Raw genomic sequence first — 26,839 nt, 5'->3', positions numbered from 1 at the left:
AAAATGGGTTAAATTTCTAGAAGAGGAGTAAGTCATATCGAACAGACAATTTGGGTTCAGGACAGGGCGGTCATGTGTATCGAATTTATTAAGCTTCTGCTCGAGGGTAATAGAAGGACTGGATGACAGAGATGAATGGGTAGACACAGTATACCTGGACATAAAAAAAAGACTTTTGATAAAGTCCCTCATGGAAGACTACTTTTGAAAATAGAAAACATAGGAGGACTGCAAGGAACTTTGTTAGAGTGGAAAAGGGATTATTTGACGGACAGGGAGATGAGAACTGTGATCAGAGATACATACTCATCTTGGGGTAAAATAACAAGCAGAGTGCCACAAGGGTTAATGTTAGCCCCCATTATGTTTCAGATTTATGGAAATGACATTCACAATAGGATAAGCTGTTACATTAATCTATTTGCTAATGATGCAAAGCTACTAAGAGTTATGAAAACCCAGGAGGACTGTTTGCTCTTACAAGATGATATAATCAAGATCTCTGAGTGCAGTAAGAAGTGGAAATTGGAGTTCAATGCCAAGAAATGTCATGTAATGGAACTAGGAAAGAGCAAAAGAAGACTGGTATGGGACTATTTGATGGGAGAGGAACAAATAATGAAGACTAAAGAGGAAAATTATCCAGGATTGCTTATACGGGAAAATCTGAACACTGGAAAACATATAAGCAAGATATTTGGTATATTATACAAAATGTTCTCTAATATAAGAGTGGCATTTCAATTTATGGACAAAGATATGAGGAAAAAAAATCATCACAAGCATAATACGTCAAAAGCTGGAATATGCTGCTGTAATGTGATCTCCGAGCTCTTTAAAAGATATGAGAAGATTAGAATAGATACAGAAGATTGCTACAAAGATGGTGTTGGAACTAAAGGACCTAACATATGAAGAGCAGCTAAAGGAAATGGGGCTACCAACCTTACAAGGTAGAAGAGAATGAGGAGATTTAATAACAATGTACAAGATAGTCAATGGCATTGAAAGTATAGACAAGGAAGACCTAGTGCTGTTGACAGAAGAGGATGGAAAGACAAGAGGTCATGTAAAGATGATCAGGATGAGGCAGTGTGTGAAAAATATTGGAAAATACGGTGTTCCACACAGAATGGTGGAAAAGTATTGAATAATGAAGTTGCTACAGCACATATGTGCATAACTTTAAGGAAGAATTGGATAAATGGAGACATGGAGACAGGACACTGAGCCCAGCTTGAACCCTGTACAATACAACTAGATAAATACACAAGCTACTGGTGAATATCTTTCCATATCATTTTATGATATTTTTAAAATCATCTATTAATGATAACAAAAAATGTTTGTAGTTGTTATGGGGTTAAGAAATAAAACACTTACAGACCATTAGTATTGCTAGAAGTAAAGAGGGTGTGTACTGATGTGTGAAGAAGTTCAGAAATGTGATCAAGATTGTGTTGTCAATAAATTTCAGAAAACCACCACCACCAAAAGATAGGTTTTCTTTCCTCTCAGGTCCTTTGCTGTTAAGTGAAGATTGTATTGTTTCTCTTGTGATATTGTTAACTTCCTATTCTAGACATTGCTTTTATGCTTTGAGATAGACATTTTGGCCACCATCTCTAAATCTCTCTTTCCACAGGTACATAGTTTTTATCCACTTCCACCAATACTGTTTGCTTCTTAAATGTTCCTCAGCACAAGATAAAATGTTATAGTACATATTGGAATTTAATATGGAAAGATATATAACATTAACTTATGGAATTCAACTCAGGAATACAAGCCTGAAAACATTTTCTAATCATTTAACTGTCAAGTCTTTACTAAAACAGTTAATGTGTAGGTGTATTCAAGGACACCACCTGTTTTGATTTGCTCCACTTTGCCATACCAAAATAGTTGAAAGGCATGCAGATACTGACCCCAACTCAGAATTCTTATCTTTATGCATCCAATGTACATATGTCATGTTTAGATATAGACAGTGCACCATAAAAACAAACATGAAGTGCGTAGCTTATATAATTCCTATGTTAGGTCCCATTTAGAGTATTGCATACAGGCCTGGTCACCCCACTATAGGCAGGATATCAACATGTTAGAAGCAGTTCAGAGAAGAGCAACTAGGATGATACCAGCTTTGAAGCGCCTGGAGTATAGAGATAGATTAAAGGAATTAAACATGTTTTTATTTGAGAGGAGATGTATAAGAGGGGATATGATAGAGTTGTTTAAAATGTTCTCAGATACAAACTACATAGATGTGAGATCTTTCTTTACCTTAGAGGAGGGAAGTAGGACTAGAAATCATGGCAGGAAGATTAGAAAGCAAGGCTGCAGGTTAGATATAAGAAAATATTTCTTTAGTCATAGGGTGGTAGACTTCTGGAATGCATTGCCAGAGACGGTTGTAAATAGCACTAGTTTGACAATGTTTAAAAACAGATTAGATAAACACTTAAATTTATTAGATTTATAATTATGTATAGCGCTGCATGATAGTTTTTATAAGAAATTTACTATAGTTAAACAAGACATGATCCCCATGTATGGGGACCACAAATTGTAGAGGATTTCACTGCAGGACTTACCCCTGTTAATGGGCCAAATATTTAGAATTAGTATATAATGTATTGTGTACTTGTAAGTGTATCTTTAAGTACTGATGACGAGGTCGCTGTGCGACTGATACAGGATGACCTAGATGGGCCCTGGTGGCCCTTTGTTATCCTATTATTTATGTTATGTTATGTTATGTTATGACACATTCTATAACCTGTGACAGGTAATGGAGGCAGTGTGTGTGATGTTGGATATAAAGCCAGAAAGAAAACCAGATTCTAGTGGCTCTGGTAAGATGATGGAAGATTTCTGGGCCCCATCACAAAAGCTTCTGGGTGATATGAAGTTTCTGCAGAATCTTCTACACTATGACAAAGAGAACATACCAATCAAGATTATTTCTCATGTCCGCAACAAGTGAGTGCCTTACGTAAATTCATTGTAAAAGTTAAGGGTACTACTTGCTCTAATAATTTTTCATGTTTCTTAATGTAAAGAAATTAACTGCCATTGTGATGTATCACCTAAAATGCTTTTTCAAGTTGGCGCTAATCTTGATCTGCAGGTTTTATTTCCACCCGGACTTTGATCCCAAGAAGATTCGAATGGTATCAATGGCGTGTGAAGGACTGTGTCGTTGGGTGCGAGCAATGGTGGTGTACGACCAAGTCATCAAGATTGTTGCTCCTAAAAAACAAGCACTAGAAGCTGCTAATCATGAGCTTGCTCTCCAAAATGAAAAATTAGAAGAGAAAAGGAAGGAACTCCGTGAGGTAATGAATTAGTTTACTTATTTTTGTTCACTGAAACATTGCTTTTTTATTTCCAAGTGATTTTTATCTTCTTCTTCTTCTTCTTTGTCATGATCAGTATAGATTTTTTCCCCTTCCAAATAAAACTTTTATTTATGCTGGTGTCCAATAATCATGCCATCCCCCACAATTTTGTTTCACAACTCTTCCACCTTTTTACCAATGAAAATTTTGGAATCTATCTCTTACAATCTTTATTGCATACAAATGTGCATTATGTGCAAGAAAGATCATCCTTTGATCTTTGATGTAACAGAGCATTTTTATCTCTTGTATTGTTTCTTTTATAGAGAATTTATCTGTTAATGTATATTTTGCTGCAATTTCAGGAAAAAAGTAAAAACAGTTGTCAAGTATGGTTCAATTTTGAAGTATTGTATCAAAATTCACGTAGCTTTCTGCAACAGAATAAAAGACTAGTATGTGAATACTACTCTTTGAAGTAGAAAAAAGTAACAGAATAGAGGTCATATTTCATGGCATAACTCATCCATCATTATCTATATAGATATAAAATTTCATCACACTACTGCAAGATGGTATTGCTATGATTTAGATATTTCTCAGAAGTGGCATATCCAACCACAACCCTCCCACACCCTACTGAGCACTGTGAGCAGCTTCCTTAAAAGGTGTAGGACAACACATTTATATGTTATGATTTTAGAAAATATAAAGTTTGACTTCTCACAAATTAGGGAATATTACTGTAATCCTTTTACAGGTTACAGACAAACTCCAAGCTTTGAATGATGAGTTTACCAAGAAACAAAAGGAAAAGAAAGACTTAGAGGACTCAATTGTGAGGTGTGAGCAAAAGAGGGACCGATCAGAGAGGCTCATTGGAGGCCTTGGTGGTGAACGAGACAGGTAAGATTCTTGAAAAAAAAGCTTTATGCAGCTGTGCTGTAGTTAGAAAGAAGTTGATAATGTCTATTTTGAATGTTAAGTTTTCGAGTATCAAAAAGTTTGACTATCGATACTTGTAAATCAGGTTATTCGTTCTAATCATAGCAAAACCTCGAGTTTATAAAAATTTCAATGTAATTTTCTTATATGATTTTGATTTTTATATACCATAGGTGAAGGCTGGTGATGGATATTGTAGAAGAGAAGGGGAGAAGAGTGGGAAAGAGGAGGGAGATCATTGGAGGATGAGTCACCATCCATGAAAGCATCTTTGTAACCTAGTGGAGGGTTATTGCTCACTAACACTTGCACTCACACTAATTTCCTTATTTTCACCACTAATAAGTCTCCTTCATGCCATTAGAAGTTTATAAATGAAAAACTACCAACAGAATGCAAAAGAATGTTGTTTTTCTCAAGACTCCGGCAGGATTAGGGATGCATACCGGTATCCGGTATACCAGAATACTGGTATTTTGCTTCGGTATTACCAATAATACTGGTAACAGAATGGACAATGGTGGAGGTGCGGAGGGAGATGTCAGAACTTTGTTTACAACCATGTGTGCAGCCATTCAATTGCCAGATATTTTCACCACTAGTAAGCCTTCTGTGTTAATGTAAGTTTATAAATGAAAAACCACAGACAAAACACACAAGTGTTATTATGACAAGTGGTGGAGGGAGGGAGGGAGGGAGAAGCCACGGACCCTGTTTTTTATATTTTACAACCACGTGTGTGGACATTCGAATATCAAATATTTTTTTAGTATTAAATCAAACTTTTGCATTTGAGTATTGAAAAGTTTAACTATTAAGGCATTCGAGTAATGAGTCTCCACTGTACATTTATTTGTTTTTTTTAAACTCTGCTAACATACCAACAAATTCATCAGTGTTTCCTAAGCCAGTGATGTTAGGTATATGGTTTAAGAAAACTTCTGCACACTGCAATTCCAGTGGGCCTTTTTTCTATTGTTTGTTTGCCCTTGGCAGTTCTCCCTCTTCCATAAAACAGGATTTTTTATTTGTTTTGCCACAAAGTTCCAGCAGCAGGACCATTCATTTCCATCCTGTCTTCATTCTGACATCCTCCGATACATTTCTTAACCTAACATTTTTGGTCCTGTTGTTTATTTGGAAAGTATTGTCTTAGTATAGGACTGAGGACTCTTATTCTCAACAAAAACTGACTAAGGTTGTATGTTTAGGTTTTGCTAGATAATACAAGTCTTTCTATCATTAAATGCATTATAATGATAAATGTAAGAAAAATTATGATAAACGGTAATCTACTAAAGAATATTCAATCTACATTATTAGTAAAAATGTATTATGAGAGCCATTTAAATAGTTCCCTATTACATGGAAAGGAAAGGTAAAAAAAGGATGATGATAAGTTCAGTATGTCTTGCAGCTGAGAGGTTTTTGTTTTTAATTTCACCATTCAGTTTTTCCATCTACATTGCCTCCTCTACAGCTGAGCCAGGAATCAGTCAGAACTCGAGGAACAGACACAGGCAGCACAAGCCAAAGATTTGTTTATGTTTAGGAAAAACTGATCATTCTGCTCTCAGCAACAATTTATGATGACACTCTGTTGCCTTAAAGAACATTATTTATATATACACTTGACCCTTGTGTATCCAGACCTCATTAATCTGGGTTTTGGTTTATCCAGTGTCTGAATAACAGTTTAAGTTTGGATGGCTGACAAATGAATTCAAACAATGCATGCCTGGCTTACTGCCAGAAATGCCTGATAAGTTGCATCAAGTGATTGTAAACATGTCTGGCTGACACTTGTAAACACTGTGTTTTGTCCAATATCAATTAACAGTTTTGTGCATTTTTTCAAACTCATAATTATGCCTCCCAAGTCATGTTAGGGCCACTTGCTTATGCTTACATAAGTGAGTGGCCCTAAGTATGGCTCAAAAACTGGAATTACTAAGGAAATTAGAGAAAGAAGTTAGTGCTACGAGTGTTTGTGAGGTGTATGGCGTGGCCAAGCAAACTGTGTCAGACATTAGAATGTGGAAAGATAAGTGGGTTGAATATTCTGCCAAGTACTGTGTGGATGCATCAGCAAGCAAAAGTGGTAATGGTGCACCAAGAAAAAATGTTAGGACTGGATAAGATGCTGCATTAGATGCTGTGGCTATGAAGTGGTATGTGCAGCAGTGATCAGGAAGGATCTATGTCCATGGCATAGAAATCCTTGTAGCAGCTTGGAAGCTGGCACAAAAAATGGAAGTACAAAATTTCAGGGGAGTGATAGGTAGCTGTGGCAATTCTGCAGTCAACACAGACTTTTTAATGAGACTGTGTGGGTTGAAGCTGGCAATGCGGACTCAGGCAGCATTGATCCCTTTTCTGTTTAAGCTGGATGAATTAAATCAAGATGAACATTTAAGCTACTCCCAAGTGTATAATGGTGATGATACAGGTGTCTTTTGGCATTCAATACCTAACAATAGTCAGATTTAATTTTATTTACATTATATATACATTTATATTATCTGGACTTTTTCATTGTCTAGACCAGTTCTGGCACCATTTAGTCCAGAAAAATGAGGGTTAAACTTTATTGTTAAATTTATGATAAAAAATATTAACCAAATAGTAATTACAGAGTTAACAGTTTGAGGATGAGAAAAACTGGCAGCAACTACTCAGAACACCCAACTTCCTAGATGCAGTTTTAGCTAGAGATGATATGTGAAGTTTCCAATTTAGATAATAGGCATGGAATAAAAGAAGAGAGAAATAGTTGAGTGTCTGAAGGAAAAGGAATAGTTGTCTGGAAGGTTGTGTCAAGTTAATAAATAGAAGAATTGAATGTTTGTGGCATTGAACAATACTAAATTTGTTCTGCCCAATCACAAAGTTTAGAGATATCAGAAGTCAAGCATTCTGTGGCTTTCCTATGTGATCTGTTGACTTCCTGAAGGGTTTATCATTTATGAAAAGATGTGGAAAAGTGCAGAATGATATTTTCAGCATAGGAGTAGATAGGACAAAATGCTTGGTTTAAAAGATCATTGATGAATAATAGAGAGTATGTGACAGGAGAGAATCCTGAAGAACACCATTGATAATAGATTTAGGGGGAGAACAGTGATCGTCTACCACAGCAGCAATACAATGGTTGTAAAGTTCACTTGAGATGAAGTTGCAAAGAGAAGGATAGAAGCTGTAGGAGGTTAGTTTGGAAATTAAAGTTTTGTGCTAGACTATCAAAAGCTTTTGATATGTCTATATGAGATGAAGTTGCAAAGAGAAAAATAGAAGCTGTAGGAGATTAGTTTGGAAATTAAAGTTTTGTACCAGACTCTATCAAAAGCCTTTGATATGTTTAAAGAAACAGCAAAGGGTTCACAAAAATCTCTAAAAGGGGATGACCAACACTCCATAAGGAATGCGAGAAGATTACTAGTGGGCCCAATACACTCATAGGTAAGAACATCAGGCAGGCCACCCAACCAAGGAATTGCACATCTGTGAAAAGTGAGTACAGGAATTCAAGGGCAATGGTAGCCATGCTACCAACACAGAGCCATGTATTTTTCACTGGGAAAGTGAAGGGTGGCTGTACTCCTACTCTGGTTATCTTTTATGATATTTCTCCCTTTGGTGACGGGATTTTTTTTCTAATTCTCATTTTACAATGTTAACAGTTTGCCTGTTAATCTTTTTCTTGCATCCAGACTGTGGTTTGTAGGTGGAGGTGTCATGGCTATCCTTGCCCTTGAATTCCTGTACCTACTTTTTCACTGATGTGCAACTCATACCTGTTAAATACATTATCTCCTTAGTTTGGTGGCCTGCCAAATGTAAGGCAACAATCTGGGCAGTAATTTCAGACATTAAGTGCATATTCTTACCCATATTATACCCACAAACATCACCAAAATATATAAAGATGAGTGTAAATTGCAGGCTCTAAAGTAACTCATGTTTCTTTTGCTAAATACAATACTGTACTTTTCATAGCCAGAATATACTTATGTGGAAGAATTAATGAATGGAGGTTCTAATACTTTTAACAGATGGAGCAGTGAAGCACAAACATTAAGTGAGAGTTTAGAAAATATTGTTGGAGATGTGCTCATTGCTGCTGCTGTCATTGCATACCTAGGAGCCTTCACAGTGGAGTACCGTGAGGTATCTTAAACCTCTCTTTTTTATATACTGTGTGTTTTAATATTTTTCTAACAAACTGTGATCATGAATTTGGTATATTGTTATCAATATATATATACAATGACTGTTGCTAGTGTTACTGTACATGTTTGTTCCATATTGTCTAAAGTATAGGTTATGACCTCCGCTGAATTGGAGATATATTATATTTAGATATACACACGTTTTAAAATTTGTGAGTGGTTACCAGTTTCATTGTCTGTTTTCTACTTTCAATATTATTTTTATCCATTGATAACTGTATTAATCTCTTCTTTATTTCCATCTAAAATTAGGAATGCATGAAGGATTGGCACTGTAAATGTGGAAATTTGGGCATATCTTGTAGTGCCATCTTCTCTTTATATAATACTCTGGGTGACAATGTCCAGTGTCGCACCTGGCACCTGGCGGGGCTTCCTGTTGATACCTTCTCAGTGGATAATGCCATAGTGGTATCTCATTCTCGTCGCTGGCCACTCATGATTGATCCTCAGGGTGAGAAGTTGTTCATAATTGTTCAAGTTTTATAGTGTGCTTATTTTTCTTCCAATTAGTATATTGTACTTTAACCATTGAGAATTTTTTTTCCTCAATAATGAATTAGATTTTATAATATCTAAGTAAGAGGCGGATAATTCAAGCAATAAAGTGGCAAGCCTAAACTTTGAAGAAATAACTTATCCCCATTATTGTATTTCTTTAATTTTTGTCTTTTTCTAATATGTACAGGCCAGGCACGTAAATGGGTTGTGAATATGGAAAAGGAAAATGGACTTCAAATAGTAAAACAAACTGATCCTGCCTTTCTGAGAATTCTAGAAATATCATTGCAAAAGGGCCAGCCTCTTCTGATTGAAGGTGTTGGAGAAGAACTTGACCCAATTTTGGGTAAGTACTACTATCTTGTTAGTCTCACTTTTACAGTTTTTTACATTAATTCAGAAAGAAAATAATGAGAATTTACTTTTTTCAGATGGTGTATTACTGAAGCAGACCTTCACTCAAAAGGGTGTAGAGCATGTGCAACTTGGAGAGCTAATAACTGAATACCATCCTGAATTTCGATTATATCTCACAACGAGACTCAGGAATCCACATTACCTGCCTCAAGTTACCATTAAGGTAATTTCTCTATTTTTTTGCATAGCTATAATGAATGATTAGAAATCAGGAAAAGAAGATAAGAAGCCAAACAATGAGAATTATAGGAAATTATTTGTATCTCATCAAAGCTTGATAATAGACACATCATACTAAACCCTGCATAAATACTGATGACCCATCCCATCTCTATATTTTAAAAGGCATGTAGGACAATATTTTTTGTGGAATGTAATTTATTGATATCAGTCCATGCTGCTTCCCACTTATTTCCTTGCTGTATTTTCTTTCTTGCTCTCGCATCTACTCTATTTTCAATCATTGATTAGTAATTTTATTATAGAATGTGTTTTCTATTTGTTTTAGGTGGTGGTAATCAACTTCATCATAACACAATTGGGACTGGAGAATCAGTTGTTAGGATTGGTAGTAGCACATGAGCGGCCACAACTGGAAGAAAAAAAGAACCGTCTATTAGTGGAGTCTGCCCACAACCACCGTGCTCTTCAAAGAACTCAAGAAAAGATCCTTGAGGTTTTATCCACTGCTGGCCAGAATTTGTTGGAAGATGAAAAGGCTATTGATATAATGAGTTCTAGTAGGGTAAGTATGAATGTCTTTTGAAGCATAGGTTTACTGTGTTACATATATCTAAATTATGCATTAAAATATAGTTCAAATTGTGTAATATGGGGTAAATTTTCAAGAATACAGATCACCAAATGTAACTTCAGTGTCCAATGCTTTCTGAACTGTCATGATTCATTAAATGTATGATATACCTACCATTATTTCTTTGAGAAGTTGTGAGACACTGTTTTGTCATGTCACATGGCTTATACACTAGACTCCTCTGTACAATGTCAGTGCATGAGTTTGCAACCTACCATTTCAATGTCTCCATTAAACAGCTTTCAATTCTATCCTCTGTAAAACCTACATGCTCCCATCCAGCTCCAAACAATGAGTGGTGGCAACTCCTCAATAGTAGTTTGATCTGATGACAACAGTGCCTCAGTATCTCAAGGACACAAAGGTGCACTTGTCACCAAATTTGTCATGTGAAGTATAAAAGGTGACCATATTTCATGAAAAAGACAAAAATAATTATGGCCATCAAGAGCAAGGTCTAGAAAGCTCTTTTTGCATTAGGAAAAGTAGGAGTCATATATTTTATGTATTTATTAGCTTCAGATATACACTCGACCCATGAAACAACGGACCTCCCATCAACGGATTTCGGAAACTACAGACAAATTCTGGAGTCCGGTTTAATCTACGGACGAATATTAAAATGCGCGCAATTGTCCGTTCCCGGCAAATTATTGTCCAGTATGTAGCGGGTCAGTCGCGTCATCAGCTGTTGGCCGCCATGTTTAATCTTCAGTCCGTGCGTTTTCAACCAACAGCGAACATTGTCCAGTGCTTACCACAGCTTTTTTTGCACTATGTACCCTTCCCACGAGTGCTTAACCTATCCAAAATGCCTCCTAAACCTAGTAAACCAGTCAAGCATAATCGAAAGGCTCTTCCAGTGGCTGCTAAGCTTGAACTAATACGAAAATTAGAAAATTTTACGTATTTTACGTACATTTTATAGTTTTTTTACGTACTTTTGCAAAGAACGGACTTTTGCAATCTACGGACAGGGTCGTGCACCCATTTGTCCGTTGTTTCGAGGGTCGAGTGTATATATATATATATATATATATATATATATATATATATATATATATATATATATATATATATCCATTCTTGGAGATTTCAATGCTCACCACCTTACAAGATAGAAGAGAATGGGGGACCTAATAACAATGTATAAGATAGTAAATGATATTGAAAAAATAGACAAAGAAGGCCTGGTGCTGTTGACAGCAGAAGATGGAAGGACAAGAGGACATGAAAAGAAGATCAGGATAAGGCAGTGTGTGAAGGATATTGGAAAATATAGTTTTCCACACAGAATGGTGGAAAAATGGAATGCATTAGATAATGGAATTGTTACAGCACATAGTGTGCATAACTTTAAAGAAAAACTAGATAAATGGAGATATGGAGCCTTGCTCGAATCCTGTACAATACAACTAGGTAAATACTTGAGGAGTGATTGAGTTACACTCCTGCTTCCATTCAAACAGTCACATCCCAGGCACCTAACAGAGCAGTTCATGGCTCTCCTTATTCAGCATACCACTACTCCATATGAACATTTCACTCAAGAATGTAGCTAAATACCTTATTAGTCTCAGGCTTGTGATAGTAGCTATTTAGCTTAATACATAAATGTCTGTAATCATATACAACATGGCACTACCTTTTGTATGATAATTCAGCACAAACCCCAAGATAATTTTGTAAAAGATTTTTTAAGGTAAATTTTCTGACGTTTTCTCATATTCTAGGTTTTATCAGAGGAGATTTCTGCAAAGGAGCGAATAGTTGAAGAAACAGAATTGGAGATTGATGCTGCTCGGGGAGCATATCAGCCAGTTGCTATCCATGCCTCTGTTCTTTTCTTCTGTGTGTCTGATCTAGCTGCTATTGATACAATGTATCAGTTTTCTCTCACATGGTTCATCACACTCTACCTTCAGGTATGTTTTCATCTGTTACCAAGGTTTTTTTCTCTCTTTTATTTTCTCTTTTTTTTTCACTTTTTACATGCCTGTTACCACTAACATTTGAAATGGTCTGTGTAATACATTGCATAACTACGTACATGGCGCTCACACACACACCTCCACATGCAGTGTACACACATCTTACATGGTCCTGTATAAGAGCCATTTTGCTCAACACAGACAACTTTTACACTTCATAACTGATGTTGAGGAGACAACCTTGCTGTTAGAACCCATGGTAAACTTACAGAGGCAACAATGACAACTACAGAACATGAGCAAAAGCTGAGGTAAACACTGCCATGCACTTGCTAAGTCATGTGTAAACACTGATCTCGGTGCCGCCAGTGCTGCAGCACATACGCCCATTTCACGTCTCAAATTGTTATGACAATGTACGAGCTGTCAGGGATATTTTAGCCAGTACATAAGCTGAGTGGCTTAAAATTCCTCAGTTAAAGGGCAAAAAATGCCTACTGGTGTACTAAGGATAGAATGTTTTAAAAAAATCCTGAAAGTGTCTGTTTTATCCAATATTTGGTTTATTCAGGTCCGATTTGAGCAGGATTTACTGTACATTACAGTCAGATGATTAGGTCAGATGTAGGAAATGGTTTGAATACTGAATAGTGTAGCTACTAAGAGTGCCCTATCATGGTACATATCATGCCTTGAAGTGGAGAGAGCTGGACTATTGTTGTGCTAATCCTTGACCAAAGAAGTCTCTGAGAATTCACTTAGAACATGAGCAGAGAACCTACAGTCCACAGATCTCATGAGGTCTACAGATCCCTAACATCTGGGTCATCATCCTGCTCAACATTAATAATGCACTTCATTTTGTGGAACTTTAGGGGAAAATAAACAAATTCTGCCAGGAACCATAATCTGACAAGTACTACAGAGATTCCTCAGTTTATGTAAGGGATATAATCCTGAAGGGATCGCATAATATAAAGACTGCATAAAGTGAATATGATTACTGAACTAAACTGTGCACTGTTAGAGGTTCCATTGATATATATAAATATATATATATGAAGCAAAACCATTTTCCCCATAGGAATCAATGTAAAATAGATAAATCTGTTCTTGAAAGGACTGCATGTGAGAGACAGACTGATCATGCAGCCTGCAATCCCTGCAGCACATATCTTGTTTAAAACGCTTTTGTACACCTTGCAGCTAGAATAAACAAAGGATCCTCATTGCTATAGTAACCATGTCTAACTGACAGCAAGACAGCATATGCTGATCTTCCTGACAACATTTATCGTGCATCACTGTGTAGTTGTCCTGAAGATGAAGCACCTCTGTGCTGCGATCAGCCACGATGACAATATGGTGGCCCAAACAAACATTTCGCGCAATCTTGTAACTCGAGATTTACCATTCCAGCAAAGCATGTTAACATTGTGTTAATCTAAGTAGTTCATGTAATTTGAAAGATTTATTTAACTTTTTGCCTTGTGTTATTTCAAAATCGCATGATCAAAACACAAATAAATCGAGAAATACCTGTTTTTGTTTCAGTGCATTATGTGCTTCAAGAGTTCATCACTCCTCTACTAGGTTTAGATGATACTTCAGGCTTTACTGTCTGGTGAGCAGCACCTTCAGAAGGCTTTTTTTTTTTTTTTTTTTTTTTTTTTTTTTCTTTTGCCTAGAGGACCTATTACAGGAAAGAAAGAAAAAAATTAGTGTAGGGAGTCCCCAGTTTATGACCTCAATCTAGAACATTTTGTGATTATGTCACATGTGGCATATTATGATGAAAACAGCATTGTTTAAATTTTCAGGTTCTATACTTTGTTGGTTTGTGCTACATTTGCTTCCTTTCACTTGTGTCATCTTTTTGAAAACTTTTTGCCTGTTATTATGACTCCCAAGGTTAACCCTAACTGATTGCATGCTCTATGAGCTATTCATCTCCATAATTGGACTAGATACATACTCTTCTAGAATGCCAAAAAATTATTTCATAGATATAAACTTATGCTTCATTTTTATACTGATTGCTTTGGTGTATTTTTAATACACATTGATATCTGAAACTAAAGTTCTGGTATATCAAATAATTACATAACTGGTACATGGAGTAACACTCTTGTTCATATGATACCACCAGGTCTCTAGGTGCTCTCTCTCTCTCTCTCTCTCTCTCTCTCTCTCTCTCTCTCTCTCTCTCTCTCTCTCTCTCTCTCTCTCTCTCTCTCTCTCTCTCTCTCTCTCTCTCTCTCGAGTCACCAGTTTCAAATAGATATTTGTAGCCATATCTTTTTAATTTACATATTTCCATCATGTAATTAGGAAGACCATTTGATGTGAGAAAAATCAATGTAAATGTTTTGTTTTTCAGTCCACAAAGAGTACTGCACCCAGCCAGGATGTAGATACCAGGATCAACTTGTTGAATGTCCATCTTACCAGAGCAGTCTTCCTCTCTGTCTGTCGTTCACTCTTTGAAAAAGACAAGATTCTCTTTACCTTCATGCTGTATGTTAGACTCCAGCAAGCTAAGGTATGCAATATTCTATGTGGATCAAATAACAATATAATTAAGTATGATTTACAGATTTCACTGAAACTGTATTAGGTGAAGTTAATGGTGTAAGAAAATATAGGATGAATCATCTGCATCACTAACTTTATTGTTATGTCAAGTATGTTTAAGCTATCCAGTTGCATGTGAAATGTTTGTAAATCCAATATGTGATTGAACAAGATTAGGATATATTTAGTTACCATATATTTAGTTACCATATATTTAGACATAAACAAATGCAGAGTACTTAGTGGAGGTAGAGAAAATCCACACAATAATTTGTAATAAACAACAAAGGCCTGGTATTTTCAAGATATGGTTAAGATTTAGAAGTAATGGTTGGCTCTGATCACTCTTCTTGGAAGATGTTAACAATGTTTCTTGAATTTTCAGGGACGTGTGGAAGACACTGTATGGAGATTCTTGCTGACAGGAATTCCAGCACTGCTGGATAATAAAAGCAGTTCATCTCCCGCACCATGGCTTACTGATAAAGCATGGAGACATTTAGTGCAAGCTGGAAGTTATAGCAGGTTAGAAAGAACGTATATAAGAACATGAAAATGAGGGAATTTGCAAGAGACTGTCAGGATTACACATACATGACAATTCTTGAGTGAACATGCCTACCTAATTCCACTTATCATCCTTATATATATATATATATATATATATATATATATATATATATATATATATATATATATATATATATATATATATATATATATATATACACACACACACACACACACACACACACACACACACACACATATATATATATATATATATATATATATATATATATATATATATATATATATATATATATATATATATATATATATATATATATATATATACACACACACACACACACACACACACACACACACACACACACACACACACACACACACATATATATATATATATATATATATATATATATATATATATATATATATATGTGTGTGTGTGTGTGTGTATATATATATATATATATATATATATATATATATATATATATATATATATATATATATATATATATATATATATATATATATATATATATATATATATATATATATATATATATATATATATATATATATATATATATATATATATATATATATATATATATATATATATATATATATATATATATATATATATATATATATATATATATATATATATATATATATATATATATATATATATATATATATATATATATATATATATATATATATATATATATATACATACAGGCAACCCCCACTTAATGAACGGGTTACGTTCCTAAAAAAACATTCATTGCATGAATTTTTTCTTTAAGCAAACTAATTATAACAAGTTTGACCCCTGACTTGAACTTCCATTGAGAGTAAACAAAGTGAGAGTGCATCATAGTACGTACAGTAAAAGGTTTAATGAAAGTGAAAATTATGAAGTTAAACATTTAAGCAGTTTAATTTAAGACTAAGTCATTATAATGTACACTAATGTATGTATGTATGTAACTTTATAATGTTGATCTTAAATTTATGAAGAGAGGGAAAGTGGAGCGGGAAAGACGTTAGTTGGCAACCTGTCGAATGTAAACAAATGGCGCATTATAGTATCACATACAAAACTCATGTACATTTCCACAAGGCTTTCCTTTTTATCCATTGCAGAGTCGGGTGGTTCTTTTAGCTTGCAAGGAAGATACGGTCTCACCATCCTTTGTAATAGAGTCTGCTGACTTGAAAATAGTAGAGACACTAGATGGAGTCAAGCCATGGTGCTATTAGTTTTCTCACCCCTCTTGTGTCTGTGAATAATATCCAGCTTCACTTAGAGAGTAAGAGACTTCCTGGTCTTCTTAGCAATGCTAGGCAATATTGCAGAGCTGGTTGCTGGGTGTTTTGGTGGCATGTTGAGTGAAAAAAAGATGAGCTGCTGGTGGACGCTGTTATTGTTTTGAACGAAGTGAGTGGTGCATGTTTTGTCCACAAGAGGCACTGGTGTATTCAAAAGCCTCTGACCAGCAGTGTAGTACTGGGCTCTAAATCTTCTTTACTGGATCATCCTTGCCTTCTGTAGTAATTAAGTATATTGTCTCAGATTCAGTCTCTCCTCATAGTTGCCAATACCTTGGTCAGCCTCCATAAACTTCCTCTAGCACAGTCTAGTGCATGGTCTACATTCTCTTGCACAGGGTTATTTTGGTCTCTTGTGGTGAATTAAACAAATGAGATCTCCTCTCACTTTCACCCACCAACTGAGGAAATATTGCACTTGTCAAAAGAAAGCTAACCAGTAAATCTTATTGATAACAAAGCAAGCTATTATAATAAATAACTCACTTATTGCCTACCACCCTTCTTGATTCACTCTTTACAAATACAAAGGAATTGGTCAATTTTCTGATCTTGTTGATAATGTATGATGTTTATTTATGTTTTCAGATCTATTGCGTTTTTTATTTTTTTATTATTCTTACATTACATGTTTTCTTTTATGTTTATTTTTTGTGGTATCAAATACAATGGAAGAAAACAAGAAAAGAGTCTTTTCTTAGTATACATAATTTTATAAAGAAAACTTAACTTTTCATGGCATGCAAACATTTTTCTTTCTTCAACTTTATTATATTTCAAATTTTTCCGTCTCACTTCTTTCCTTCAAATATAATAGTTTCAATCAATTTCAGTTGATTGATTTGTTTATATGTTCTAATAATTTTTTAGTATGGGTGGTGTTTAGAAAACTTAAGAAAACACTAAACTTTCATGTTTTCATTTTCATTTGTACAGCTTAATGGACATACACAAGCATGTGGCAAGACACACCAAAGCATGGGAGGAAGTGTTCCTGTCAGATACTCCTCATCTTGCTGAGTTTCCAAAACCTTACAAGGATTTGTGTGGAATTAATCGTTTAGCAATCATCAAGTGTCTGAGACCGGACAAGATTATATCAGCTGTGCAGGTTAGTAATTCATATATATATATATATATATATATATATATATATATATATATATATATATATATATATATATATATATATATATATATATAGTGTAATTCACTGTTTGATCTGCTGCAGTCTCTGATGAGACAGCCAGATGTTACCCTACGGAACGAGCTCAGAGCTCATTGTTTCCGATCTTCGGATAGGCATGAGACCAGGCACACACCACACACCGGGACAACAAGGTCACAACTCCTCGATTTACATCCCGTACCTACTCACTGCTAGGTGAACAGGGGCTACACGTGAAAGGAGACACACACACACACACACACACACACACACACACACACATATATAACCACTATATATATATATATATATATATATATATATATATATATATATATATATATATATATATATATGTATGTATGTATGTATGTATGTATGTATATATATATATATATATATATATATATATATATATATATATATATATATATATATATATATATTTACCTATTTGTATTGTACAGGGTTCGAGTGGGGCTCATAGAGTCCTGTCTCCATACCTCCATTTTTCTAATTTTTCCTTAAAGTTATGCACATTATGTGCTGTAACAACTTCATTATCCAATGCATTCCATTTTCTCACCGTTCTGTGTGGAAAACAGTATTTTCCAATATCCTTCACACACTGCCTCATCCTGATCTTTTCATGTCCTCTTGTCCTTCCATCTTCTTCTGTCAACAGCACCAGGTCTTCTTTGTTTATCTTTTCAATATAATTTACTATCTTATATATTGTTATTAGGTCCCCACGTTCTCTTCTATCTTGTAAGGTTGGCAGTCCCATTTCCTTCAGTCCTTCTTCATATGTGAGGTCCTTTAATTCCAGCACCATCTTTGTAGCAATCTTCTTATATCCTCTTTAGAGCTCGGAGACCATACCACTGCTGCATATTCCAGCCTTGGGCGTATCATGCTTGTGATGATTTTTTTCATCATATCTTTATCCATGTAATGAAATGCCACACTTATATTAGTCAACATTTTATATGATGGTCCAAATGTCTTTCTTTTCTGTTTTTCGGGGCTCAGATTTTCCTGTATGATCACTCCCAGATCTTTTTCCTCTTTAGTCTTCATTATTTGTTCCTCTCCCATCAAATAGTTCCATACCAGTCTTCTCTTACTCTTTCCTAGTTCCATTATGTGACATTTCTTGGCATTAAACTCCAATTTCCACTTCCTGCTTCACTCATAGATCTTGTTTATATCTTCCTGCAACAGCAGACAGTCTTCTCTGGTTTTGATAACTCTTAGCAGCTTTGCATCATCAGCAAATAAATTTATACTCGTATAACTGTTTATCCCAATGTGAATGTCGTTTACATAAATCTGAAACATAATTGGGGCTGACACTGACCATTGTGGCACTCCACTAGTTACTTTACCCCATAATGAGTATGTATCTCTGATCACAATTCTCATTTCCCTATCCTTCAAATAATCTCTTGTCCATTCGAGCAAAGTTCCTCAGTCCTCCTATGTTCTCTAGTTTCCAGAGTAGTCTTCCATGAGGAACTTTATCAAAAGCCTTTTTTTTATGCGATAGATGCTTTCCAAGAGGCATCGTGTATATCAAAATTCACGTAAAACAAACATGTAATTCTCATAAGAAACAATAGATAATACAGGGGATGCAGGATGTAGTCCCCAAAAAATTGTACAAAATACTCTATCTATTTGGCTAAATTGAAATTTTTATTATTTACCATTCTAAATACTAAAAGTGTATTTAAAGTAAAGGGAAAAGAAAGAAATAATAAGAGAAAACAACAAAACAAAGAATACGTAAACACAACACTCACTGCGTCACTGCCTTCACCACTCACACCAGTCAGTAACCATCTTCCTCTGAGCTGTACCATTTTATCAAAAATCGACTTATCAAAAATAACCCCACATGCAGAAAAAGATGAAGGACGATTTTGGGCCATCTTGGTGAATTATAGGCAGATTGAAGAGATTCCATCTGTATTCAGTGCCGGCAGACTGCAAATGAGGCACAAGAAGAGGGGAGCTCCCACTTATTGGCCAACTGCGGAACTCTCTGGCAGTGTCCAGTTTGAAATTTCGTCTGGCGCTCAGTTTGAAAATGCGGTTGGGACCAATTGCATATAAGAAAACTGATCGCGCAAATTAAATTAATTATAATATTTTTTTGGTCGCATTATAACAAAAGCACATAAATCAAACACGCGTAAATCGAGAGTTACCTGTATCAGCATTGTACGTAAATTAAAATCTTTTATAGATTTTCAGTCTGGTCAGAAAAACACTTTATTCTTGTCTTTATTATAATTAACAAAAATCACATCTAATGTAATTTGTTAGCAATAACCTTACTGTATAATGCTAATCTTAACATTCACAATGATTTTTAAGTAAGGGTAAGTTTAATAATCTTGATTATCATCAATATTGTAACCCTACAGGATCTCATCAGTCAGGAGTTTGGGGAAGAGTACTTGTCAACTCCCCAGTTTGACATAAGTTCATCGTTTGGAGACTCAACTTGCCACTCCCCACTGATTTTTATCCTTTCACCTGGGAGTGATCCCATTGGTGCTCTATGCAGGTAAGTTATGTATTTATTCAACAGTATTTGTTATGTTTGTGACTTTTTGATATTTTTATTGTCACCTTAGAAAGCATTTTATATAGTAAAATAATAGATTCTTTATCGAACTAGTACCTTTACAGATATGGAGGAATAACAGAAAAAAAGAGGAATTCTGGATATCCAGAAAATTATGTGTATTATGTAACTTGTAAATGATACTGCTAGGGTATATGAGTACACAGAAGGAAAATATATTTCAGAATGGAAATTGTATGTTATGTAACATGTGCATAACCCTATTAGTGTATATACATAAGAATGTATAGTAGTAAAAAATGCTTTAGGAAGGAAATGTTTTGTATGAAATCAATTCAAATTTAGATTAAAGTATTAAAGATTTTTTTGTATTATTATATTATTCTTAGATGCAACTCACATTTCATTGGTTTGAGATGTGGCATTTTATTTAACTATTTATTCAACACATTATATTACAGTTACTCAGGACTGAATATCAATTATATATATGTGGAATAGAGAGCTAATATACTTTTATTTATATATTATGTCTTAAAATTGAATACAAATATGAAACCTTTGCAATATTTGATGGCATGTAGAAGACATGGGAATATAAGACACACCCCCATTTCAGTAGGTCAAATTCAGGAAAAAGAATTTTAGTGAATTTAAGCATGTACTGTTGAAAGCAATCTATAGCAGCACATTACACTACCAGAAACCATTGTTGCAAAAGCAATGTCATCCTCAAGTTCTGGCCAATGTGGGGCTTGGCAACAACTTTCCTTGTGCTCTTCAGTTAGTCTTCTTGCTGTCACCTGACATTGTATATTTTTTCTGTAGGTTGTGGCCCAAAAGTCATGCTCCTTTAAATAATCTACATTTGTAGTTTTTAGAAGATTGTGTAGCTTGATCTTTTTCCTCCTGCATCCATAACGGTGAGGGTGTTGATGTGTTTTGTTGTGACCAGATCAGATCGGATATAGACTTGGTGGATAGCCCTTGCAACAGCCCCTCTGATGTTTTTCACTTTTGTTGTTGCAAGTGTATTTATTTTCTCATTTTGCACAATCAACTTTTATCTATTTTCTTCTTCTCTTTCACTAACAATTTTGTGATCATGAACTTGGTGTTACTCTTCACTGCCGGACGGCATCGGGTCAGAATTCTGATCAACTGATATTTATAAACATGAGTTAGATTGCTTTCATTTTTATGATAATGCTTTCTTAAAGTAATAATACTGGTAATGATAATAATGCCAGCAATAAAATAATGATGCGTGCACTTAGGATAGGTAGGAGAACTAGTTGTAAGCTAGGTTAGTGAGCATCATGGAGAAGATTAGCCTATAGGAGTTCTCAACTTCGCATATTAAACAAGGCAATTTTGGGTGGGACAATTTTTTTTTTGCCAAAATTTTGAGAAAAAGGTGCATCCTATAATTATATCATCAAATACAGCATGTTTGTGAATGTCTTCTAAACTCTTGGAAGAAATGCATTAACTTAGAAAGAATTGGGAACCATTGCTCTTTTTTTATACTGTCATTTTCTCAGTGGACATTAGTCAAGGTACACATTAAGCAGGTATACTCATATATGTGTATTGTGCTGTGCAGTATATGCAGTTAGTATTTTATAAACTCCATTACATTTTATGAAAGAGGTAATATGTCTAATGTTGCATGTGAAATTTGGTAATGAGCTGAAAATAGTTTGGGAAACATTGCTGTAAAGTGAAGACAAGAATACTTTCTCTTTTCCATCATAGACTAAAGGGCTAAGACAGCAGTGTGAATGTGAGAGTTATGTTCCTTGTCTTAGCTATCCTCCTTCTTGAGGAAAATATCCTTAGTATATATATTTAAGTTTTTATTTTCAAGATTTTTGCTTTTGTCCCATATTGATTTAATTCACTTGTGCTGTCAGATTTGCTCAAGAGAGGGAAATGGATGAAGCAGATATACAAATAATCTCACTGGGGCAGGGCCAGGTATGTATACTATGTATTTGCTTTTTTACCATCTTTGAATTCCAAATTTGCTAAGTGATGTGAAATTTTTTTTTTACAATACTACTGTTCATCATTGTGTATTTGACAGAAATGAAAATCTGATGACAATTCCAAAGTTCTTAGTAGTCTTTAGTTGTATATGTGCATAATTTAAGGAAATGTTGGACAAAATTAGATATGAAGACAGGTCACTATGAGCCCTGCTTGAACCCTGTAATACAGGTAAACTAGGTAAATACACACACACAGAGCGCAGTCGTTGAGCAGGACACATGCACCTGAGCAACTCGCAGAGATTACTACAAAAGGAGTAGGACTCAGGACTAGACGTATGTACAGGGGGAGAGGGGGCCATAGCTTCTCCTATCTCCAAATTAAATAAGTGTTAGATCACATACAAGGAATGAATAACGAGAGAGATGGAACCAAGTAGTGCTGCCAGGCGTACGGCGGAATCAAAACATATGCCAAGTGATAATCAATGCTTTATAGAAACCGTTATTGGTTTAAGGAAACTGACTGATGATACTATGGAAAAGGATATCTCAAGTTTCAGAGATGAACAAGGTAATATGAGAAGGCTTATTAATGTAGAAAGAGAATTAAGATATATGAAGGAGGTGATGTCCAATCTCATAGACAAACAAGACCGACTGCTAATGGGGAACACAGCCCTGAAATTGAGAGTAGCTGAATGTGAGAAAATCAGTGCAATAAACCAGGTATTGAAAGAGGAGATTCAGGAAATAAGGAAGCAAAATGACATTCTAAAAACCACAAGCCAAAATTATGAAATCTCTTTAAAGAGCTTGCAGGCTAAAGTGCAGGACAGGATTACAGACAGGGCAGAAGGTGGTCTAGGTAAAAATAATTTGAAAGAACTAAGAAATGAATGGAAACAGGAGCAAGAAGAGGAAAAATTCAAATTTTCAGAAGTGGTAAGGAGACAAATTCAGGAGAACACAAAAGTCGCTGTAATAGAAGTTATCAAGGAAAAGGAAGATTTGGTATGGGATGCAGTAGACAAGTAAAAATGCTTCATGATTTATGGGTTGAGGAAAAAGAAAATCCAAATAAATTCACGAAAGAACGTGAAGAAGTCAGCATTCACAAGTGTTGCACCACATTACGAAAGATTGCATCAGATTTCTAGAATTATTGATACACTGATGTACAATGTACCTATCCTATCCTATGGTGGGTACAAGATTTTACAGAACTTAATAGGACATTGCATTGTCAAGGATTACAGGAAATTGCAGTTCACAAGGAGGATATTGGAAGATTATTGGTTAAGTTCGATGTCAGTAAAGCAATGGAGCCAGATGGTGTATCAGGTTGGGTGTTGAAAGAATGTAAAGAACAACTAATGGATCCAATTTGGAAATAATTACAAGTTCAATAAATGAAGGGAAAGTTCCAATAGAATGGAAGAGAGTCAACATAATACCCATATTTAAAGGAGGAAAGGCAACTGAACCACTAAACTACAGACCAGTGTCACTTACAACTGTTTTGAGGAAGTTGTGTGAAATAACTATAAAAAAAAATGGGTTAAAATTCTAGAAGTTATATCGAATAGACAATTTGGGTTCAGGACAGGGAGGTCATGTGTATCAAACATTAAACTTCTGCTCGAGAGGACTGGAAAACAGAGACGAATGGATAGACACAGTATATGTGGATTTAAGAAAGGCTTTTGATAACCAAAAGTCCCTCATGGAAGACTACCTTGGAAAATAGAGAACATAGGAGGACTCCAAGGAACTTTGCTAGAATGGACAAGAGATTATTTGAAGGATAAGGAGATGAGAACTGTGATCAAAGATACATACTCATTATGGGGGAAAGTAACAAGCAGAGTGCCACAAGAGTCAGTGTTAGCCCCCATTATGTTTCAGATTTATGTAAATGACATTCACATTGGAGTAAACAGTTATATTAATTTATTTGCTGATGATGCAAAGCTGCTAAGAGTTATCAAAACCAGGGAGGACTGTCTACTGTTACAGGAAGATATAAATAAGATCTACGAGTGCAGTAGAAGTGGAAATTGGAGTTTAATGCCAAGAAATGTCACATAATGGAACTAGGAAAGAGTAGGAAAGAGTAAGAGAAGACTGGTATGGAACTATTTGATGGGAGAGGAACAAATAATGAAGACTAAAGAGGAAAAAGATATGGGAGGGATTGTACAGGACAATCTGAGCCCCAAAAGCTACATAAACAAGATATTTGGATTATCATATAAAATGTTGACTAATATAAGAGTGGCATTTCAATTCATGGACAAAGATATGATGAAAAAAATCATCACAAGCATGATACATCCAAGGCTGCAATATGTAGCAGTGGTGTGGTCTCTGAGTTCTAAAATGGATTTAAGAAAATTAGAAAGGATACATAAGATTGCTACAAAGATGATGCCAGAATTAAAGGACCTAACATACGAAGAACAACTGGAGGAAATGGGACTACCAACCTTACAAGATAGAAGAGAACATAGGGACCTAATAACAATATACAAGATAGTCAATGGCATTGAAAAGATAGACAAGGAAAACCTGGTGCTGGTGACAGAAGATGGAAGGACAAAACGTCATGTGAAGAAGATTAGGATGAGGCAGTGTGTGAAGGATATTGGAAAATACAGTTTTCCACACAGAACAGTGAAGTGGAATGTGTCGAATAATGAAGTTGTTGCAGGACATAATGTGCAAATTAGATAAATGGAGACATTGAGACAGGACACTATGAGCCTCGCTCGAACCTTGTAAAATACAAAGTAAATACATCTAGGTTATTACACACAGAGACTGCAAAGAATGGCAATGAAGATAGTACCACAGCTAAGAGGGATCACATATGAGGAGAGACTGAGGGCTTTGGATCTACCAACATGGAGCAGAGAAGAGAGAGGGGAGACCTAATATGTCTACAAACTAATGAACTGAATAGATGTAGTAGATAACGAGGAGCTGTTACTAAGAGATGAAGTCACCAGTAGAAGCACTTATTTATTTATTTATTTTCTATTTATTTATTTTTTTTATATTATGGCCTTCAGCGCATGTAGGCATACTTGAAGGGTATATGTGAAAGCGTTGTTCAGCTTCTGCCCACTAGTGGCGCAGGCAATTTTTTTTAGTGGTACCCATATTACGGCCCATATCACCACCCAAGTGCATCTTTGGTGTAACCACCTAGAACCTGGATATCATGGTGACATGTAGGTAACTTTAAACCACTCGACAAATGGGATAGCTTCAAAGCAATATGTGGAGGGATTCGAACCTATGCTTGGACGTCTGCCCGATCCCACAATCACCACCTTATCCACTACATCTCCGCCTTCTTATAAGATGTCATAATAAAAAGTTGAGGATGGGAAGATGCTTCAAGGACATGAAAAAGTTTAGCTTTCCATAAAGAAGTATAGAGGCATGTAATAGCCTGAAAGAAGTTGTTGTGTCAGGAAGGATTGTACATAGCTTTAAAGAGATGTTGGACAAATGTAGATATGGAGATGGGGCCACATGAGCATAATGCCCAGGCCCTGTAAAACTACAACTAGGTAAATACAGGCTTACTCTCTGAAGCCATGGTAGACTTACAAAGACAATAATGGCTATAGAGTGAGTGAAAGCTGAGGCAGGCACTGGCATGAACTTGTCAAGTCAGCCATGTAAACACTGATCATGGTAACAGCAGTGCTGTGGCACATGCGACGGCTTCATGTCTTTAAAGGCTTAGAGAACTTCTTAAATTACTTAGATGATGTAAGTCAATATATAAGCTGGGTGGCTAAAATTTACTCAATTAAAGGGCAAAAGGTGTCTATCAGTGCTCTCGGGATAGAATGTGAAAAAAAATCCTGAAAGTGTCCAGCTTATTAGATATCAGGTTTATTCTGGTCCAACTTAAGCAGGGTTTGCTGTAGCTACTGTTTATTAATAAATACAAATACACTAAGCCTTCTGGTATTGCACCTGATTGGTGCATCAATCACTGTGTCATAGCCGAAGTGAAGAACCTCTGGTAATAATTCAAATTGACACAGGACCTTCAAGCTGTCATAATTTGTTACTTTTGCCCAGTTTTTTATACCATATAATAGTATAAAAATAAAGAATTAATATAGTTTAAAAAACTTATCTAATCAAGAATCATAATAACAACATGATAAGAGTAATCACAATAACAGCATGAATAAAATACTTCTTGCGGTCACCAGACACTTTTAACTTTTTCTGTACGTTGTGGCCCAAAAGCCCTTGCTGCTGTTCATTTGCCATGTTCCTTGGCATAACCTACCACATGTAGTTTGTAGACGATTGTGTTGCTCAATCTTTTTCCACCTGCTGCCATAAAGGTGATGGTGTTGATTTGTATTGTTATGATTATGAACTTGGTGTTACTCCTCACTGCCCAGAGTGGCAATCAGCTGATA

General features: G+C 35.3%; 1 protein-coding gene across 5 annotated transcripts in view; it reads left to right on the top strand.

Moving 5' to 3' along the window:
- The window catches only part of LOC123519062 (dynein axonemal heavy chain 3-like), a 386,884-nt gene that overhangs the window by 349,619 nt on the left and 10,426 nt on the right, over nt 1-26,839 (top strand). For all 5 annotated transcript variants that reach the window (XM_045280233.1, XM_045280235.1, XM_045280232.1 and 2 more), the window contains 14 exons: nt 2,792-2,985; nt 3,134-3,341; nt 4,105-4,250; nt 8,342-8,456; nt 8,771-8,972; nt 9,207-9,365; nt 9,451-9,599; nt 9,945-10,181; nt 11,984-12,175; nt 14,562-14,723; nt 15,141-15,280; nt 17,561-17,735; nt 20,225-20,367; nt 22,305-22,368. In XM_045280233.1, coding sequence (XP_045136168.1) covers nt 2,792-2,985; nt 3,134-3,341; nt 4,105-4,250; nt 8,342-8,456; nt 8,771-8,972; nt 9,207-9,365; nt 9,451-9,599; nt 9,945-10,181; nt 11,984-12,175; nt 14,562-14,723; nt 15,141-15,280; nt 17,561-17,735; nt 20,225-20,367; nt 22,305-22,368 — 2,286 coding nt within the window. The remainder of the gene's footprint in view (nt 1-2,791; nt 2,986-3,133; nt 3,342-4,104; nt 4,251-8,341; nt 8,457-8,770; nt 8,973-9,206; nt 9,366-9,450; nt 9,600-9,944; nt 10,182-11,983; nt 12,176-14,561; nt 14,724-15,140; nt 15,281-17,560; nt 17,736-20,224; nt 20,368-22,304; nt 22,369-26,839) is intronic.

Source organism: Portunus trituberculatus, chromosome 44 (assembly GCF_017591435.1).
Source record: "Portunus trituberculatus isolate SZX2019 chromosome 44, ASM1759143v1, whole genome shotgun sequence".
NCBI lineage: Eukaryota > Metazoa > Arthropoda > Malacostraca > Decapoda > Portunidae > Portunus > Portunus trituberculatus.
Note: the sequence above shows the minus strand (reverse complement) of the source record. Positions and strands in the feature narration are given on the sequence as shown.